General features: G+C 55.6%; 1 protein-coding gene across 2 annotated transcripts; it reads right to left on the bottom strand.

Moving 5' to 3' along the window:
* Positions 1–1,826: 1,826 nt before the first annotated feature.
* Positions 1,827–12,071, bottom strand: Ap1m2 (adaptor-related protein complex 1, mu 2 subunit). Of its 2 annotated transcripts, none has more exons than XM_013033967.1 (12): positions 12,000–12,067; positions 10,694–10,850; positions 10,129–10,196; positions 7,824–7,954; positions 7,556–7,703; positions 7,337–7,463; positions 6,083–6,231; positions 5,928–5,999; positions 4,603–4,761; positions 3,716–3,841; positions 2,881–2,956; positions 1,827–1,931 (listed from the first exon to the last, which is right to left on the bottom strand). In XM_013033967.1, exons 1-12 carry the CDS (start codon positions 12,039–12,041, stop codon positions 1,909–1,911), a joined length of 1,278 nt encoding a protein of 425 aa, XP_012889421.1. In that variant the 5' UTR covers positions 12,042–12,067; the 3' UTR covers positions 1,827–1,908. The 2 variants fall into 2 exon arrangements, with proteins under 2 accessions (XP_012889421.1, XP_012889422.1); XM_013033968.1 differs by having other exon boundaries at positions 1,828–1,931; positions 6,083–6,225; positions 12,000–12,071.
* Positions 12,072–17,281: the final 5,210 nt, after the last annotated feature.

Genomic DNA, 17,281 nt, shown 5'->3' on the forward strand with positions numbered 1-17,281 from the left:
CACGCCCCGACAGGCCACGCCCCCGGCACACTGCCTACCCTTTTTTTTTTTTTTTTAAACGTAAAGCAGGAGCAGTTTTTTCTTCTTTTTTCGGTACTGGGGATCGAACCCACGACGTTGCCCTTGCTGGGCAAATGCTTTGTCACTGAGATACATCCCAACCTCCTTATTTCTTTAAAAACAACTTAAAACCAATGCAAAGCAGGCAGGAAACAGCCTGAGGGACTCCACGCTCAGAGGCGGCGCCCAGCGGCAGGGGGCGGAGTCAGGGCGCTCGAGGCCACGCCCCCAAGAGCAGGGGAGAGACGCACACGCACACGCACACGCGCGCGACCCTTCTCAGGCTAAGTGGTACAAGCATCCGTTCTTTAAAATATTCTTTTAAAAATGGAATGCTATAAAACTCGCACTTAGCACCATGATCCATTGCGGGAACTCTGTTCTGAGCCTGCGCCGTCGTGGCGGCGGCGGCCCAGGGGGCGGAGCCAGCGCGCTCTTGGCCACGCCCCTCCGAGCACCGCCCTTTGTTTTCTTACAAACTCGCTACTTTGTTGCCAGAGCCTCGGTCCAAGCCCAGCCCGCGACCGGCCACCGCCCCGCCCACCTGACCCGCGCGGGCCAATGGACGCGCGTCACTGGGGAAGTTTCAAGAGTCCGCGCAGGCGCTGCGGCTCCTGATTGGTTAGAGCGTGGTGACTCGTCACCCGCGGACTCTGGCGGGGTTTTTTTCAGTTTTCAAACTCACCGGGCGGGCAGGCGGGCGGGAAAGAGAGGAGGCTTAACTGACTCGGGGAAAAAGGTCAGAGACGGGGTAGAGCGGGCTGCTCCCTGACCCGGCGCGCCCGGGGAGGACGGCAGGCAGGGGTGGATCTTCCGGGCTGGGGTTCTACGCTTCTTTCGCTCCCCCTCCTCAAAAAAAACCCCGAAAAACTTAGGCTGAGAGCCTGGGACGTGCTGGAAGCTTTATTCCATACTTGTTCTTTTGCTGTGCTCAAGAGCAGCGGCATAATTCAGGCGCTAAGCAGCACAAAATAATAAAACAAGCCTAAAATGAGAAGAGAATCAAAATAACCAAAAAGGCCCGAGGGCCGCCACGCGCTGAGCCACCCAGATCCAGATTTTCCCTGGGCCCCACGGATGGCCGCTGGGCGATGCAAAGGCCCTGTGGTGGGTGTGGGCGAAGGTGAGGGAATGGGAGCAAAGGCTGGGAAGGGAGGTCTTGGTGGGGTGAAGTTATGGCAGATCAAAGTCCAGTGGGCTCAGGCGACTTTTGACTGTGATCCAGAGAACCACCTGGCGCGCGCCCAGAGCCGCAGATACACATTTTAGGAGTTCAGTCTCCCCCTGGCGGCCAGGGACAGAACAGACTGATGGGGCCGAGAAGGCTGGAGACGGATGTGTGAGGGGAAATGATGTCACTGCCCGTCCCCCCCCCCCGCCCCAATCTCCTGAATTCGTGGTGATGGAGCCTGAAAAAGACACGTAGTATATGCTCCCTTCTCTTTAGCCCTTTGGGGATGTCCCTGCCACCCCCCCCCAAGTCGCCAGCCAAGAAACACACGGGCAGCAGCTGGATTTCTTTTAATGACACTCTAAAAATGCAAGAGGGGGACCCCAGCAGTCCCCCCTAAGGCAGGTCACTGCAAGAAGGCACCCAGGAGAAGGCTGGAAGCCCCTCCGCTATTTCTTCATATAACATTTAGGGTAAGGAAACCAGATCGTCCCTCCCCGCCCATGGGTACAGGAAGAGGGGGGTCAGGCGGGAGCTGAAAGTTGAGTACCCCTCAAAAAGAGCACAGGGACACAGACACACACAGCACTCCCCCTCCCCAACTCTCCCTACCCCCTCCGAAATCTGCAGCCAGGCTCTGAGAGAGAAAGGCCTGAGAGTCGCCCCTTCCTCTCCTTCTAGCTTGTTCGAAGTTGATAATCTGCAGGGGAGAAAAATGAGGGACCATCAAAGAATGAAGGGACAAGGTGGGGTAGAAAGGCCCCCAAATACTAAAATAGGGAGACTAGGGGAGGATGGCCTCCACCACAAAGGCCTTTAGTCAGTGCTGGTGGCTGACACTTGTAATCCTAGCTCCTTAGGAGGCTGAGAACAGAGGATCATGGGTGGAAGCCAGCTGGGGTAGAGAAGTCTGAGAGACAGGCTGGGAAGGTGGCTCAGTGGTAGAGTGCTGCCCTAGCATGCAGGAAGCCCTGGGTTCAATTCCTCAGTTCCACACACACAGAAAAAGCCAGAAATGGAGCTGTGGCTCAAGTGGTAGAGTGCTAGCCTTGAGCAAAAGCTCAGGGACAATGCCCAGGCCCTCAGTTCAAGCCCCGGGACTGGCAAAAAAGGGAGAAAAGTCTGTGAGATTCTTATCTCCCATTAACAACCAAAATGCTATAAGCAGAGGTGTGGTTCAGGTAGTAGAGAACCAGCCCTGAGGCTCTTCCCTCCCCCCCAAAAAAAAAGCAAGAGCTTGTCACATGATAGGGACAGAAAGGAGGCCCGAAATTCAGGCCCCAGTACTGGCACACCGACGCACTGATGCATGCACACACATGCACTGGATGTTGAGCCCTTAACATGTGAGGCCATGTGGCTCTCTGAGCTAAAGCACCCCAGGTGGAGGATGCTGCATGTGCAAAGGTCCTGTGGCAGTCGTGATATCCTGGAAAATATTTAACAGAGCTCAAGGTGGTGTAATCATGGCTCAAGCTGATTTTGCAAGCAGCAGATGGCATGCTAAGAGCTCAGTCTCTTGCCCCAAACCGACATCCATCTTAGAAATAGTCACTGACCCCATTTTCAAGGCTGGGGCGGGGGGGGGGAGGGGACAGGTATGGGTTACTAGCCCCGAGTCCCTTCTAGCGCATGAAAGGTCGCCTTACCACCGCTCTGGGTGATGTAGCGGACCCAAGGCAGGGCCTGGTAGCCACTTTTCTCGATGATTTTCATGTAGCGGACCTGGAAGGGAAAGGGAAGTAGGGGACACCGGATTGGTGGGTGGGAGAGTAGGAGGCAGTAAGAGGTGAACCCAGAAATCCATGTGGCATAAGTTAGGGAACTCTGATGCCGGGGGTTGTGAATGAGGTCACGTGACAGGGAGAGAAAGGGAGTGGTCCAGACCTGGAAGGAAAAAAGAGGCAACAGACTATGGGAGGAAAGACAAAGAGTTTGGGGCCAGGTACCGTGGCTCACGCCTGTCATCTCAGTTTCTCAGGAGGCTGAGATCTGAGGATCGCAGTTCAAAGCCAGCCCGGGCAGGAAAGACCATGAGACTCTTCTCTCCAATGAACCACCAGAAAACCGGAAGTGGTGCTGGGCCTCAAAGCACCAGCCTTGAGTGAAAAAGCTCAGTAACAAGTGCTCAGGCCAAGAGTTCAAGTCCCAGGACGGGCACCAAAAAAAAAATCAAAACAATTAAGAGTGACAGACAGACCCAGTTTGGGGACAGGTGGCATGGGCCAACGGAGCAGCACACATTCTTCAGGTAGGGGGGAGATGACCTGGGTAGTGGAGGGCTGGTGTGGAGGGGGCCCAGGCCAGGGGGAGAGGAAGAGGGGATCCAGGCTGGCAGGACAAAGGGTCTCAGTGCCCAGGGAGTGGCCAGGGCAAGACTATTTAGGGACATGAGGTCACAAGCCAGGGAAGCCAGGTGACTTGAGCTAAGAGCAGGAGACAGAGAAGCCATGGCCCGGGGAAAGCTCTTCCCGCCCCTCTCACCTGGATGCCAGAGACGGTGAAGTAGGGAATCTCAAACTTGACCCCGATGGGGGGCCGGCCCTCCACCTCCTCCTTTTCCACACTGGGGAGACCAAAGTGGGCCCGCATCAGGTACTCCTTGCCGCCCTGTGGGTGCGGGGGAGGGGGGCATCAGGACTCGTGGCAGGGGCCCTGCCCTTCCCCAGACCATCCTCACAGAGCAGGCTCTGTCCTCAGGCCATCTCATAGATGTGAAAAATCAAGGCTGCCCAGTGTGGTAGCTCCTGCCTGTAATCCCAGCAACTCAGGAAGCAGAGAACGGGAGGATTGAAGTTCCAAGGCTAGCCCCAGCAAAAAATGTTCTAGAGACATCTCCTTCCCCATCTCAGCCCTTCAGTGGTGGGTACTGGTCATCCCTGCCATGATCATGATGGCTCACACCTGTGATCCCAGCCACTCAGGAGGTTTGAGAGCTGAGGATCACGGTTCGAAGCCAGCTGGGGCAGGAAAGTCCCTGAGACTCTACATGGAGGTGTGGTTCAAGGGGTAGAGTGCCACAAAAACTCAGGGACAGGGCCCAGGTCCTGAATTCAAGTCCCCACAACTGCCTCCCATACACACACTAAAAAGGCCCAAAGGTCACAAAGCCTCAGTGTCCCCCTGGGGGACACACTAGCCTGACTTCCCCTCCCCTTCCACGCGCATGCGCACGCTGGCGGGTAGCCTGCACACGGCAGCTGGCAGGCGGCCCTTTCCCCCCACTGCACATGCGCAGGCTGGCGAGGTGGCCTCCATGCGCATGCGCACTGCAGCTGGAAGGCGGCCTTCCCCGCCCCCCCGCTGCGCATGCGCACGCCGGCTCCATGGCCTCCCCATTCAGATCCCCCCCCATGCCACCACTCACTCACCGGGAAGGACTTGATGCTCCAGATGACCACGTTCTTCTCGGGCACGTACTTGGCGCTGCCCACGCTGGTCTTGAAGCGCGGGGAGTCGGCGTCGCTGGGCACGGGCACCGCGATCTCCACGCCGTTGGCCACCGACTGCTTCTTGAACTGCCCCTTGGCCTGCGGAGAGGGCGCGGGTCAACTCCTCTGGCCCTGTCCTCTGTGGGGTGCTGGGGATGAGCCCAGCTGCACCCCAGCCTCCCCTCACACGGCCTTGCGTGTGTGTGCATGTGTGTGCGTGTGTGTGCGTGTCTGTGTGCGTGTGTGTGCATGTGTATGTGCATGTATGTGTGCATGTGTGGGTTCTGGGTCTTGAACTCAGGGCCTAGGCGCTGCCCCTGAGCTTTCTTTGCTCGAGGCTAGAGCTCTACCACAGCGCCACTTCTGGTTTTCTGCTGGTTCATTGGAGATGAGTCTCACAGATTTTCCTGCCCAGGCTGGTTTTGAACTTTGATCCTCAGATCTCAGCCTCCTAAGTAGCTAGGAGGACAGGCGTGAGCCACCAGCACCTAGTGACCGGAGCTTTTTGCTGAAGGCTGGCACTCTACTACTTGAGCAACGGCTCAGGAAGTGGTTCTTAAACTACTTCTGACTTTTTCTTGGTGGTTCATTGGAGATGAGTCTCACAGACTTTGCTGCCCAGGCTGGACTTCCAACTGTGATCCTCAGATCTCAGTCTCCTGAGTAGCTAGGATTACAGGTATGAGCCACTAGCACTCAGCTTCATTAGTTTGGTTTTTATTTTTATCTTTTTTTGTCTCATCCTGGAGCTGGAACTCAGGGCCTGGGCGCTGTCCCTGAGCCTCTTTGTGCCCAAGGCTAGTGCTCTAACACTTGAGTCACAGTACCACTTCTGGCTTTTTTCTGAGTGGTTTATCGAAGATAAGAGTACCACGTGCCAGGCACCGGTGGCTCACGCCTATAATTCTAGCTGCTCAGGAGGCTGAGATCTGAGAATGTTCGTTCCAAGACAGTCTGGGAAGGAAAGACCTTGAGACTCCTATCTCCAATAAACCACTAGAAAACCGGAAGTGGTGCTGTAGCTCAAGTGGTAGAGCGCTTGCCTTGAGTTGAAGAGCTGAGAGACAGAGCCCGGGCCCACAGTTCAAGCCCCACAACCACCACCACCACCAACAACAACAACAAAAAGAGTCTCACAGATGTTCCTGCCCAGGCTGGGCTTGGAACCTTGATCCTCAGATCTCAGCCTCCTGAGTAGTTGGGATTATAGGCATGAGCCACTGGCCCCCAGCTTGATGAGTTAGTAATAACCATCTCTTTCTTACCTTGACCATGATTTCCACTCGGCTATGAGAAAACTTTTCAATGACAGATTCAATCCAGATCAGAGGTTTGACCTGCAGATAGGAGGAGAGAGGGGTTCTCGTTCTGTCAGATCTGATGCCATCTCCCCTCCCCCTCCCGTTTCCCCATGTCTCACCTGTGTGCTGAGGCGGTAGGACATGAGTTCAAAGTCACCGTCGGGTGGGATGAAGGAGATGGTGCGGTCATTGTCAAAGCGAGACAGCCGGACACACTGGTGGAACTTGACATCTTCCAGCTCCACAGACTTATTCTTGCTGCCTGAAACTCGGAGGCCAGCACGCAGAGTGACCCTGGGCACTGGGCCAGGGCCTCTCACACCTGCTTTTCCCCAGCCCCGGCCCCCCATCAGTCCATAGGACAGATGATGAGACCCCCGAGAGTTTGGGGCTCCCGCTGGCAATCTTTTCAGTATGTTGTCAATGTGTCTCTTCCCACTAGAATGTTGAGGGTGCCTGGTAGGGTGGGACATGCCTGTAATCCCAGCACTTGGGTGTAGAAACAGGAGGATCAGAAGTTTGACAAAAACAGAGACCAGAGCCGGGCGCTGGTGCACACGCCTGTAATCCGAGCTTCTCAGGAGGCTGGAGACAGAGGTTCTTTTTTTTTTTTTTTTGGTCTGTCATGGGGTTTGTTTTTTTTTTTTTGTCGGTCATGGGGCTTGAACTCTGGGCCTGAGTGCTGTCCCTCAGCTCCTCAGCTCAAGGCAAGCGCTCTACCACTTGAGCCACAGCGCCACTTCCGGGTTTTTCATGGTTCATTGGAGATAGGCGTCTCCTAGACTTTCCTGCCCTGCTGGCTTTGAGCTGTGATCCTCAGATCTCAGCCTTCTGAGTACCTGGGATGACAGGCGTGAGCCACCACACCCTCCCCCACCCACCCCCATGAGAAAGAGGTTCTTAAAACCAAAGCAGAACCTAGAACACACCAGATGCTCAATAATAAACTGACACACTGCAGTACCAGCCTTGACCGGCAGGTGGGGCTTTTGCACTTGTCAGAACAGGTTGCAATCTTTTTTTTTGGTGCGGGTTCTGAGGCTTGAACCCAGGGCCCAGGCTCTGTCCCTGAGCGTTTTTGCTCAAGGCTGGCACTCTTCTTCTTGAACTACACCTCCGATGTCCACATGGTGATGATTCATTGGACATAAGAGTCTCCCAGACTTTCCCGCCCAGGCTGGCTTTGAACCATGCTCCTGGATCTCAGCCTCCTGAGTAGCTGGGATGACAGGCGGGAGCCACCACCATCTGGCGGCACTTTCTTGTGTGTGTGTTCAGGAGGGGGCGGGGAGGAGAAGGGACGTGTCCCCACACACCAGCAGAACTCTCTGGCTCCCTTGTGTACCCCCCCCAGGAGGTCCCCTAAATCTTACGGCCAGTGAGCTCAAAGAGCACGCGGTCATTGAGACCCAGCCGCAGCTCGGGCATTCCAGACAGAAACACCTTCAGCTTGATGGTCCCCACAATCTCGCTCAGCAGGACGCTGCCGTTGGCATTGACCTGTGGGTGGACACGGGAGGGGCAGGGTCACATGACCTCCCCTCCCCCCCACACACACACCACAGGCCACACGGAGGGGGAAGGGCGCTCACCAGCAGGTTGACAGACTCAATGACATCGATGAAGACCTCGTTCTTCTTGTACTTGATGCCTTCCGAGCGCCAGGACACGGCGTTCGTGACTGTGGGAGGCACTCGGGACTTGCCCGTCTCCAGCTTGTTGCTCTGCTGGGTGATATACCTGGCCAGACAGCACTGGAGACTGAGTGTCTAGACTCAGGTGATGTGGGTGGGTAGGCCGGTGGGAGGGCCACTCCCATTGGGGGGAAGGGGGGTCTCCCTCCATTTCCACTCAACTCACTCCTGCAGGATCTTGCTGTCCGTGGTCTGGGGGTACCCGAAGTCCATGAGCTCATCCAGCAGCTCGTAGACGATCACGAAGTTGTCCCGAATGCTCTCCTCTTCCAGCTCCTTGAAATACTCGCAGAAGACCTGGGGGTCCCCCAGAAACAGCGCTCATGGCTGCCGTCCCTGCTCGGCCTTCCACGCACCAAGCAAGCAGGAGGACGGCAGTGATGGAGTAAGCAAACCCACAGGGAATGTCTGTCCTCACCAGCTAATGAAAATGGCCTGGGTGCTGTGCTGGTGGCTCACGCCTATAATCCCAGCTACTCAGGAGGTTGAGATCTGAGGATCATGGTTCAAAGCCAGCCCAGCCAGGAAAATCTAAGAGACTTTTTTTTTTTTTCACTCCTGTGGCTTGAACTCTGGGCCTGGCCGCTGTCCCTCAGCTCTTCAGCTCAAGGCGAGCGCTCTACCACTTGAGCCACAGCACCACTTCCCGTTTTCTGGTGGTTCATCGGAGATAAGAGTCTCATGGACTTTCCTGCCCAGGCTGGTTTTCAATGAGATCCTTAGATCTCAGTCTCCTGAGTAGCTAGGATCACAGGTGTGAGCCACCAGCACCCAGCTAAGTCTGTGAGACTCTTTGTTTTTTTTTTTTTGGGGGGGGCGGTCCGGTCATGGGGCCTGAACTGTGGACCTGGGCGCTGTTCCTCAGCTCTTCAGCTCAAGGCTAGCACTCTACCACTTGAGCCACAGTGCCATTTCCGGCTTTTTTTCCTGCTTATGTGGTGCTGAGGAATCAAACCCAAGGCCTCAAGCATGCAAGGCAAGCACTCTACCACTGAGCCACCTTCCCAGACCAGTCTATGAGACTCTTATCTCCATTGACCCACCAGAAGACTAGAAGTGGTGCCGTGGCTCAAAGTGGTACACAATGCTAGTCTTGAGCAAAAAGAGCTCAGGGACAGCACCCAGACCCGAAGTTTAAGCCCAACTGACAAAATTAAATTAAAAAAAAGGGAAGTCTCCAATATGGAGCCAAAGTGATCCAACAAGCTGAGGAAAGAAAGAAAACACAACCAGCACAGGGGTACAGGCGCAGGGAGCTGGGATGATCAGTGGAAGTTGGAATTAAAGCCTTTAGAATGGTGTGATGGTGCACACCTGTAATCCCAGCTAACAAGAGGTAAAGGTAGGAAGATCAAGAGTTCTAGGCCAGGGCTGGGAAGGTGGTTCAGTGGTAGAGCGTTTGCATGCCTGAGGTCCTGGGTTCGATTCCTCAGCACCACATAAGCAAAAAGAAAAAAGCCGGAAGTGGTGCTGTGGCTCAAGTGGTAGAGCGCTAGCCTTGAGCTGAAGAGCTGAGGGACAACGCCCAGGCCCAGAGTTCAGGCCCCACGACCGGACCCAAAAAAATATAAAAATAAATAAAATAAAAAACTGGTGAGGAGCTGGGAAGGTAGCTCAGTGGTAGAGCGCTTGCCTTGCATGCCTGAGGCCCTGGGTTCGATTCCTCAGCACCATATAAGCAAAAAGAAAAAAGCCGGAAGTGGTGCTGTGGCTCAAGTGGTAGAGCGCTAGCCTTGAGCTGAAGAGCTGAGGGACAGTGACCAGGCCCAGAGTTCAGGCCTCACGACCGGACCCAAAAAAAAAAAAAACTGGTGAATTGGAGATAAGAGCCTCATGGACTTTCCTGTCTGGGCTGGCTTCAAACCTGGATCCTCAGCTCTCAGCCTCCTCAGAAAGGAGGCTGACAGCTGTGAGCCACTGGCACCTGACTGTAGGAATGATCAAAACCAGTTTCTCCAGTTTCTCAACAGAAAGAGGAGCAGTGATTTCTTTGTTTTTCTTGCTGGGCATGGGGGCTGACCTCTGGGCCTGGGCACTGTCCCTCAGCTCTTCCTCTCAAGGCCGGCGCTCTACCCCTTAAACCACAACGCCACTTCTGGCTTAGTCTGCTTATGTGGTGCTGAGGAATGGAACCCAGGGCCTCATGCATGCAAGGCAAGCGCTCTACCACTGAGCCACCTTCCCAGTCCTGAGCAGTGATTTCTCAGAGGTCACGCAGCCAAGACGGGGAGCTGCAGTGTTGGATTCCAAGTCCTCTTGGCTCAGGTTGGTGCTCACACGCTGTTTCAGGGATCCCCTGGGGCTCTTGCCCAAAGGGAAAAATGACCTTTAAAGCAGCAGAGGAGAGAGGAGAAATGAAGATTCCCAGACACATGCTCAGGGTGGACAGCTTGGGAGAGAGGGCTTCTGAAAGAGGTGGGCACAACAGGTAGACAGACAGGGCAGCCGACCAATGAGAAGCCAGGACTTACCTCCACAGTCTTGTAGAGGAAGGAGTAGACCAAGGAGGCATTGGCGTTCTTCAGCGTGGTGGCCACCACTGGGGGTGGGGGGAGCAGGAGGTGAAGGAAAAGTGGGGTTTCCCCTGGAAGGCACACTGCAGGCCTCCATTCTGAGCACCAGTGGCTCACGCCTGCAATTCCAGTTACTCAAAAGGCTGAGATCTGAGGATCACAGTTCAAAGCCACCCCAGGCAGGAAAGTCTGTGAGACGCTTATCTCCAATGAACCAGCAAAAAGCTGCAAGTGGAGCTGTGGCGTAAATGGTAGAGCACCAACCTTGAGCACCTCCAAGTCTCAGGGACAGTGCACAGGTCCTGAGTCCCAACCCCAGGACTGGCACCCACAAACAAAACAGAACCCTGAGCCTCTGCTTTGTCCCCTACCACCTTCCCCATCTTTACCCACAATCCCCTCCATGCACACACCCTGAGGCACAGCCCAGGTGCTGTGCAAATTTTGTCCTTAGCCCACCCTCTCTGGTCCCTATGCCTCCAAGATCGCCCTCCCCAGACTCCAGACCCCTTGGGCTGGATACAGTAGAGGTTGCTGTGTTTGATCCACAGGAAGTGCACGCGGCCGTGGCTGAGCAGCGGGGTGAGGGCGCCCTCCTCCTCTCTCTGCATGAGCAGTGGCATGAAGCGCTCGATCTCACTCATAGGGACATCTCCTTTGTAGTTCCTGCTGATCAGCGGCTGCGAGGCGGGCAGAGAGGAGGGGGAGCCCACTCAGCGCCCTGGGAACTCTGAGGATCTAGCTGAGCAGCTTGGACAAAAGCTCTAGCACGGCCTGCCTCAGTTTCCCCACCGGAGCATAAGCATGGGACACACTCAGCAGAGACATCTGACCCTCACTGAGCCCAGTTCCTCCTCTCTATAACACAGGGGGATGTTTAGGATTGGGGGGGCGGGCAGTGCAGCTCAGGGGGTACTTGATATGTTCCATCTCAAACCCCTTCCCCCACAGATCAATCGATTGACCAATCGATCAATCACACTGGACTTTGCTAAAAGGGGTTAACTGTCCTGTGAGTTGGATGCTACGGTCACATCTATTTTTCCAGAGTGGAGGGTTCATGGCTGCAGCCTAGGCTGGTCAGAGGCAATCCAACCGGTGCTGACTCAAAGTACCAAGCTGGGGAGATTGGCTTGATTGATTGGTTGATTGACTGCTTGCTTGCTTGTGGAGCTTGAACTCAGGTTCCGAGCGCTGTCCCTGAGCTTTTGTGCCCAAGGCTAGTGATCTACCACTTGAGCCACAGCTCCACTTGCAGCTTTTTGCTGGTGCACTGGAAATAAAGCGTTTCGCAGACATTCCTGCCTGGGCTGGCATGGAACCCCGATTCTCAGATCTCAGCCTCTTGAGTAGCTGGGATTACAGGCGTGAGCCACCGGCCTGGAGGGGTCCTTCTGAACAAGGCCCCCAAGGCGCTATGTGGCCAGGCTGGTCCTCTCTCCCGGGCTCAGGGGATCTTGCTTCAGCCTCCATAGCTGGCACACAGGTGCTCTCCAGCAGCCCCTTCCACGCCGCTTACCACCACCATCGGGACAAGGCCGAGCACTTTCACCAGCCTGGCCACCAGCCCAACTTCAAAGGCACAAAGGGGAGTGACGTGGGGGGGGGGTGGCCATCCCGAAAGCCCTGGTTTACATCCTGGCCGAGCTGCACGCGGAGTGTCACTTTCCTTACACGGGGGAAACTGAGGCTCATGCCCCAGGCCCAGGATTTGCGAACGCTGGAGGCTGGATTCCACTCGCCCCTCCCCCAGGGGGGCTCCCCGAGGGCTGCTGGAGGGGGGCGGGGGTCCCCTGGATGGCCCGGCCTCGGCCCGCACCCAGCCTCACCTTGCCCTTGACGTCCAAGATGAAGACGGCCGAGGCCGACATGGTGGCGGGTGGAGGACCGGGAGGCGGGGACGGAGCGGCTCGGCTTCCTCCTTCCTGCGGAAGCGCCCGCGCCCAGGTGAGCCCAGGTGAGGGCTTCTTAAAGGGGAGGCCGCCAGGTGAGAGGCGCGGTCGGCCGACGCGAAGGTGGAGGCGCCGGCGGGAGGGGCCGCGGCTGGGGCCGGGCAGCTGCGCTGGCCCTGATGTTGTTCCAGGCGAGCTCCTGCGGGCGGGCGTGTGTGCATGTGTGTGTGTGCGTGTGTGCGTGTGTGTGTGCGTGTGTGCGCGCATGTGTGCGCGCGTGTGTGTGTGTGTGTGTGTGTGGTGGGTCGTTGGAGATCAGAGTCTCATGCATTTTCCTCCTGGCTGGCTTCCAACCGCGATCCTCAGATCTCAGCCTGGATTACAGGCCTGAGCCACAGGGCGCTCGGCTACAGGATAATCACCTCGTGCTTTTACTATCCCAGGACAGGCCCAGCGCTGGGGTGCAGCTGAGTGGTGGAACTCATGCGGGAGTACTGGGTTCCATAAGGATCACAAAAGGAGGAGGAGGAAAGTTTTTGTTGCTGTTTTGTCGGTCGTGGGGCTTGAACTCTGGGCCTGGGCGCTGTCCCTCAGCTCTTCAGCTCAAGGCTGAGCTCTACCACTTGAGCCACAGCGCCATTTCCAGTTTTGAGTGGTTTATTGGAGATAAGAGTCTTACAGTCTTTCCTGCTCAGGCTGGCTTTGAACCGAGATCCTCTGATCCTAGCCTCCTGAGTAGCTAGGATGACAGGCGTGAACCACGGGCGGCCAGCACATGCGGGTTCTGATGGTACTGGGGAGTTTGAACTCAGGGTCTGGTGCTTTATGGGCAGGCACGCTGCAACTGGAGCCACGCCCCCTGACGAAGCCACGTCCCTCACGGCAGCCACACACTAGTGCTGGGGCCACGCCCTTTGCAGCCACGCCCCCAGTGCTGGAGCCACGCCCCTAGTGCTGGAGCCACGCCTCCTACCCCTGAAATCGTGCCTCTAGCAGAGCCACGCCCCCTGGCGCTGGAATTTATGCCCATCGCTGAGGCCACGCCCCATTGCTGGGGACCACGCCTCCTACTGCTGGATTTCTTGCCCCCTAGCAACACAGCCACACCCCTACCCTTGTAACTGTGCCCAGCACTGTAGCCACGCCCCTGGAGTTGGAGCCACGCCCCCTACTACTGGAATCACACCGCTAGCACTGGAACTGTGCCTACCACTGTAGCCACGCCCATAGTGCTGAAGCCCCGCCCCCGTGCTGGAGGCCCGCCCCAAGCGGGTGCTGGGTTGGAATCCCAACTCCACCTCGCCACTGGTGGGCAGGCTAGGGCTGGGAGCGCACAGCCGGTGACTGACACTGCGCAGACTTCAGAACACCTGCTACTGCATTCCCCCTCCTACGCTTACACTTGCACGCATGCTCCCTGTGCACCAGCTCCCGGGGAACGGGGCCCTGGCTTCTGTGACTTTCTAAGGTGTTTACTGCAGGGCAGTTGAGGAAAAGATAGGAAACCTCAACCTCCCCCCACGGGCTACATGCTTTACAGGAGGGGGAGGAGGGGAGGGAAGAAGAGGGTGGCCAATGGGACAGGGCCCTCAAGTGCCTCCCAGAGGCCCGTCGTCTGCTCCAGCACAGCTGCACCCCTTTATCAGCCCTGGAGGGGGCCATTTTGGGGTGGGGGGGAGAAATCAGAAAGACCCGCTATCCCTCATTTATAAGAATTCATCAACTGAGCGCCTGTAGCTGGCATGAGCTGTCATCCCAGATACTCAGGAGCTGAGATCTGAGAATCAGGGTTCAAAGCCAGCCTGGGCAGGAACGTCCTGAAGAAGCAATCCTGTGGCTCAAGTGGTAGAGCACTGGCCTTTAGCAAAAAGAAACTCAGGAAGGCACCCAGGCCCTGAGTTCAAGACCTTCAACCGACAAACAAACATCATCATGAGGCACAGATCCTTTTTTCTTCTTCTTCTTCCTCCTCCTCCTTCCTCCTCCTCCTCCTTCTTCTTCTTCTTCTTCTTCTTCACCTGTCCTGGGGCTTGAACTCCAAGGTCTGGGCACTGTCCCTGAGGTTCTTTTGCTCAAGGCAAGCAGTCTACCACTTGAGCACAGCACCACGTCTGGTTTTTCCTGTGTCTGTGGTGCCGAGGAATGGAACCCAGGGCTTCATGCATGCTAGGCAAGCACTCTACCACTGAGCCACCTCCCCCCCGCCAAGTTCTTACCATATCATTTAACTAAGAGGAAGCAGAACCCAGAGAGGTCAAGCCACTTGCTCAAGACCACACAGACAGGAGGCTGAAGAGGCTGAATTTGAATCTGTGCTCTGGAATTTAAAAGCCCAATCTAAATACATGGTGCTTGGTTTTGTGTTTTTTGTTTGGTGTATGTGTGTGTGTGTGTGTGTGTGTACATGTGCACGCTGGTACTAGGGCTTGAACTCACAACCTGGGTGTTGATCCTTAGCTTTTTTTTTTTTTTTTTTGGATCCAGTCGTGGGGCTTGAACTCTGGGCCTGGGCGCTGTCCCTCAGCTCTTCAGCTCAAGACTAGCGCTCTACCACTTGAGCCACAGTGCCACTTCCAGCTTTTTTCTTTTTGCTTAAGTGGTGCTGAGGAATTGAACTCAAGGCCTCATGCATGCAAGGCAAGCGCTCTACCACTGAGCCACCTTCCCAGCCCTGATCCTTAGCTTTTTTGTACAAGTCTGATGCTCTACCACTTGAGCCATACGTCCATTTCCAGCTTTTTTGTGTGTGGTGTATTTAGAAATTAAAGCCTCGCCGGGCGCTGGTGGCTCACGCCTGTAATCCTAGCTACTCAGGAGGCTGAGATCTGAGGATCGCGGTTCAAAGCCAGCCTGGGAAGGAGAGACTGTGAGACTCCTATCTCCAATAAACCACCAGAAAACCGGAAGTGGCGCTGTAGCTCAAGTGGTAGAGCGCTGGCCTTGAGCTGAAGAGCTGAGGGACAGCGCCCAGGCCCAGAGTTCAAGCCCCACGACCAACAAAAAAAAAAGAAAAGAAAAGAAATTAAAGCCTCTTGGGACTTTTCTGTGCAGGCTGGCTGAACTTTAATCCTCAGATTTAGGCCTCCTAAATTGCTAGGATTACAGGATTGAGTCACCAGCATCTGCTTTTGGACGTGAATGTTCAACCTTCCTATTTCTGCATCCCAAGTAGCTGAGATTACAGGCATGCACCACCACACTTGGTTTAACCTCAGGTTGAGAGGGCGTGCATTCTACACAGAACTATACAGTACTCTGAAGGGCTCCCAGCCCCAGAATTTTTTTTTTGTTGGTCATGGGGCTTGAACTTTGGGCCTGGGCGCTGTCCCTCAGCTCTTCAGCTCAAGGCCAGCGCTCTACCACTTGAGCTACAGCGCCACTTCCGGTTTTCTGGTGGTTTATTGGAGATAGGAGTCTCACGGTCTCTCCTGCCTGGGCTGGCTTTGAACCGCGATCCTCAGATCTCAGCCTCCTGAGTAGCTAGGATTACAGGCGTGAGCCACCAGCGCCCGGCTCCCCAGAATATTTTAAATGAGAAAAGGCTGACACTGCCTAGAGAGGGTCAGTGAATTTCATAAAATCACTCAGCCAGAGGGGCTGGGAAGGTGGCTCAGTGGCAGAGTGCTTGTCTAGCATGCATGAAGCCTCAGTAACACATACACAGGAAAAGCCAGAAATGCTGCTGTGGCTCAAGTGGTAGAGTGCCAGCCTTGAGAGAAGAAGAAGAAGAAGAAGAAGAAGAAGGAGAAGGAGAAGGAGGGGGAGAAAGAGGAGGAAGCAGCGGCAGCAGCAACTCAGGGACAGTGTTGAGGCCTGAGTTCAGTCCTCAGAATTGGCAAAAATCAATCAATCAATCAAAATAAAACAATAAAACCACTCAGCCAGAAGAGGCCGAGGTAGAGAATTCCGCGCCAGGATTTATCCTTCATCTGCCCACTAGAGGGCGGGCGCCACATTGCTACCCATCTTCCTGCTGCAGCGCTGGTTGTAAGGCTCAGCTCTCAGCCTAGGCGGGACTGAGCCGTGCAACAATCCCTCTCCTGAGGCCTTCACACGGTTTGAGGCAGTAAACAGAACCCCCAAAACCCTGGGCCCAGCGCCCTGGAATCTGAAACTCTAGGCTTGTTTGAAAAATTCATGAGCCCCAAAGTTTCACTTGAGGTCAAGAGAACAGAGGAAACTCTGTGTCTGGATTCTCTCCCAGGCCGCCCCGCCCCGCTCCGGGCTAGCACCGACCCCGCTCCGCCCAGACCGACAATTCTTGTTCCAGTTCAGCCGCAGAGGCCCCTTCCTCCCTCCAGAGACCAGGCTCCCAACCCCCACAGGCCGTTCCCGCCTTGCTCAAGGACGATCTCCCCCACTCTCACACCTGCCCTGGCTCCCCCACTCTCACACCTGCCCTGGCTCCCCAGAGACCTGGAGCTCTCCCATCGGAACGTGTAGATCCTTCCAGACTGCGACCACACGGTGCCACTTGAACCCTGTGCCCCAAACTGCATGACTCTCCTGCTGCCCATTCCTCCATCTGTCTGTCTGTCTGTCTCTCTCTCTCTCATTCCTGGCATGTGACACCTCGTTTCTAATTTCTCCTCTTCAGACTCAGTTTCTCTTAGCCTCTTGGGACTCTGGCCTTGGGCACTGTCCCTGAGCTGATTTCGTGATGCGTGAACTCTGGGCCTGGGCGCTAGCCGTCAGCTCTTCAGTTCAAGGCTAGTGCCCTACTACTTGAGCCACAGCACCCTTTCCAGCTTTTTCGGCATCTGTGGCACTGAGGAATCGAACCCAGGACCTCATGCATGCAAGGCAGGCACTGTACCGCTGAGCCACCTTCCCAGCCCTCTTTGCTTGTCTTCTTGGGACTAGGACCCAGGGCCTCAGACAAGTGCCTACTGGCTTGAGTCACACTCCTCGCCTTTCCCGTGGTCCTCCCGTGAACTGCGCGTGGCTGGCATGTCCTGGTTCGAATTGTGAAATAAGAGCAAGAAAGGGCAAAAGTCAAGTTCACATCCCTTCATGAAACCGCATGAAACCGCAGTTCCCTGTCCTGTCACCCGATTCTCTCCCTGGCAGCCAGTGCTGCTGACAGCCGTCATTAGTTGATGAACCAAGCTTGTTCTAATACTTCAGAAGAAAAAAAAGGATCTGCTCTATTTTTTTTTTTGCCAGTCCTGGGGGTTTGAACTCAGGGCCTGGGCGCTGTTCCTGCGTTTCTTTTGTTC

This window comes from Dipodomys ordii, unplaced genomic scaffold (assembly GCF_000151885.1).
Source record: "Dipodomys ordii isolate 6190 unplaced genomic scaffold, Dord_2.0 Scaffold180, whole genome shotgun sequence".
NCBI classification, from domain to species: Eukaryota; Metazoa; Chordata; class Mammalia; order Rodentia; family Heteromyidae; genus Dipodomys; species Dipodomys ordii.

Coding starts and splice junctions, on each gene's coding strand:
- Ap1m2 (XM_013033967.1), bottom strand. CDS start 12,041: ATGTCGGCCTCGGCCGTCTTCATCTTGGACGTCAAGGGCAAG. Junction 7,955..10,128: donor TCCTCTACAAGACTGTGGAG/GTAAGTCCTGGC, acceptor GGGGACCCCCAG/GTCTTCTGCGAGTATTTCAA. Junction 4,762..5,927: donor GAGTGGAAATCATGGTCAAG/GTAAGAAAGAGA, acceptor CCCTCTCCGCAG/GCCAAGGGGCAGTTCAAGAA.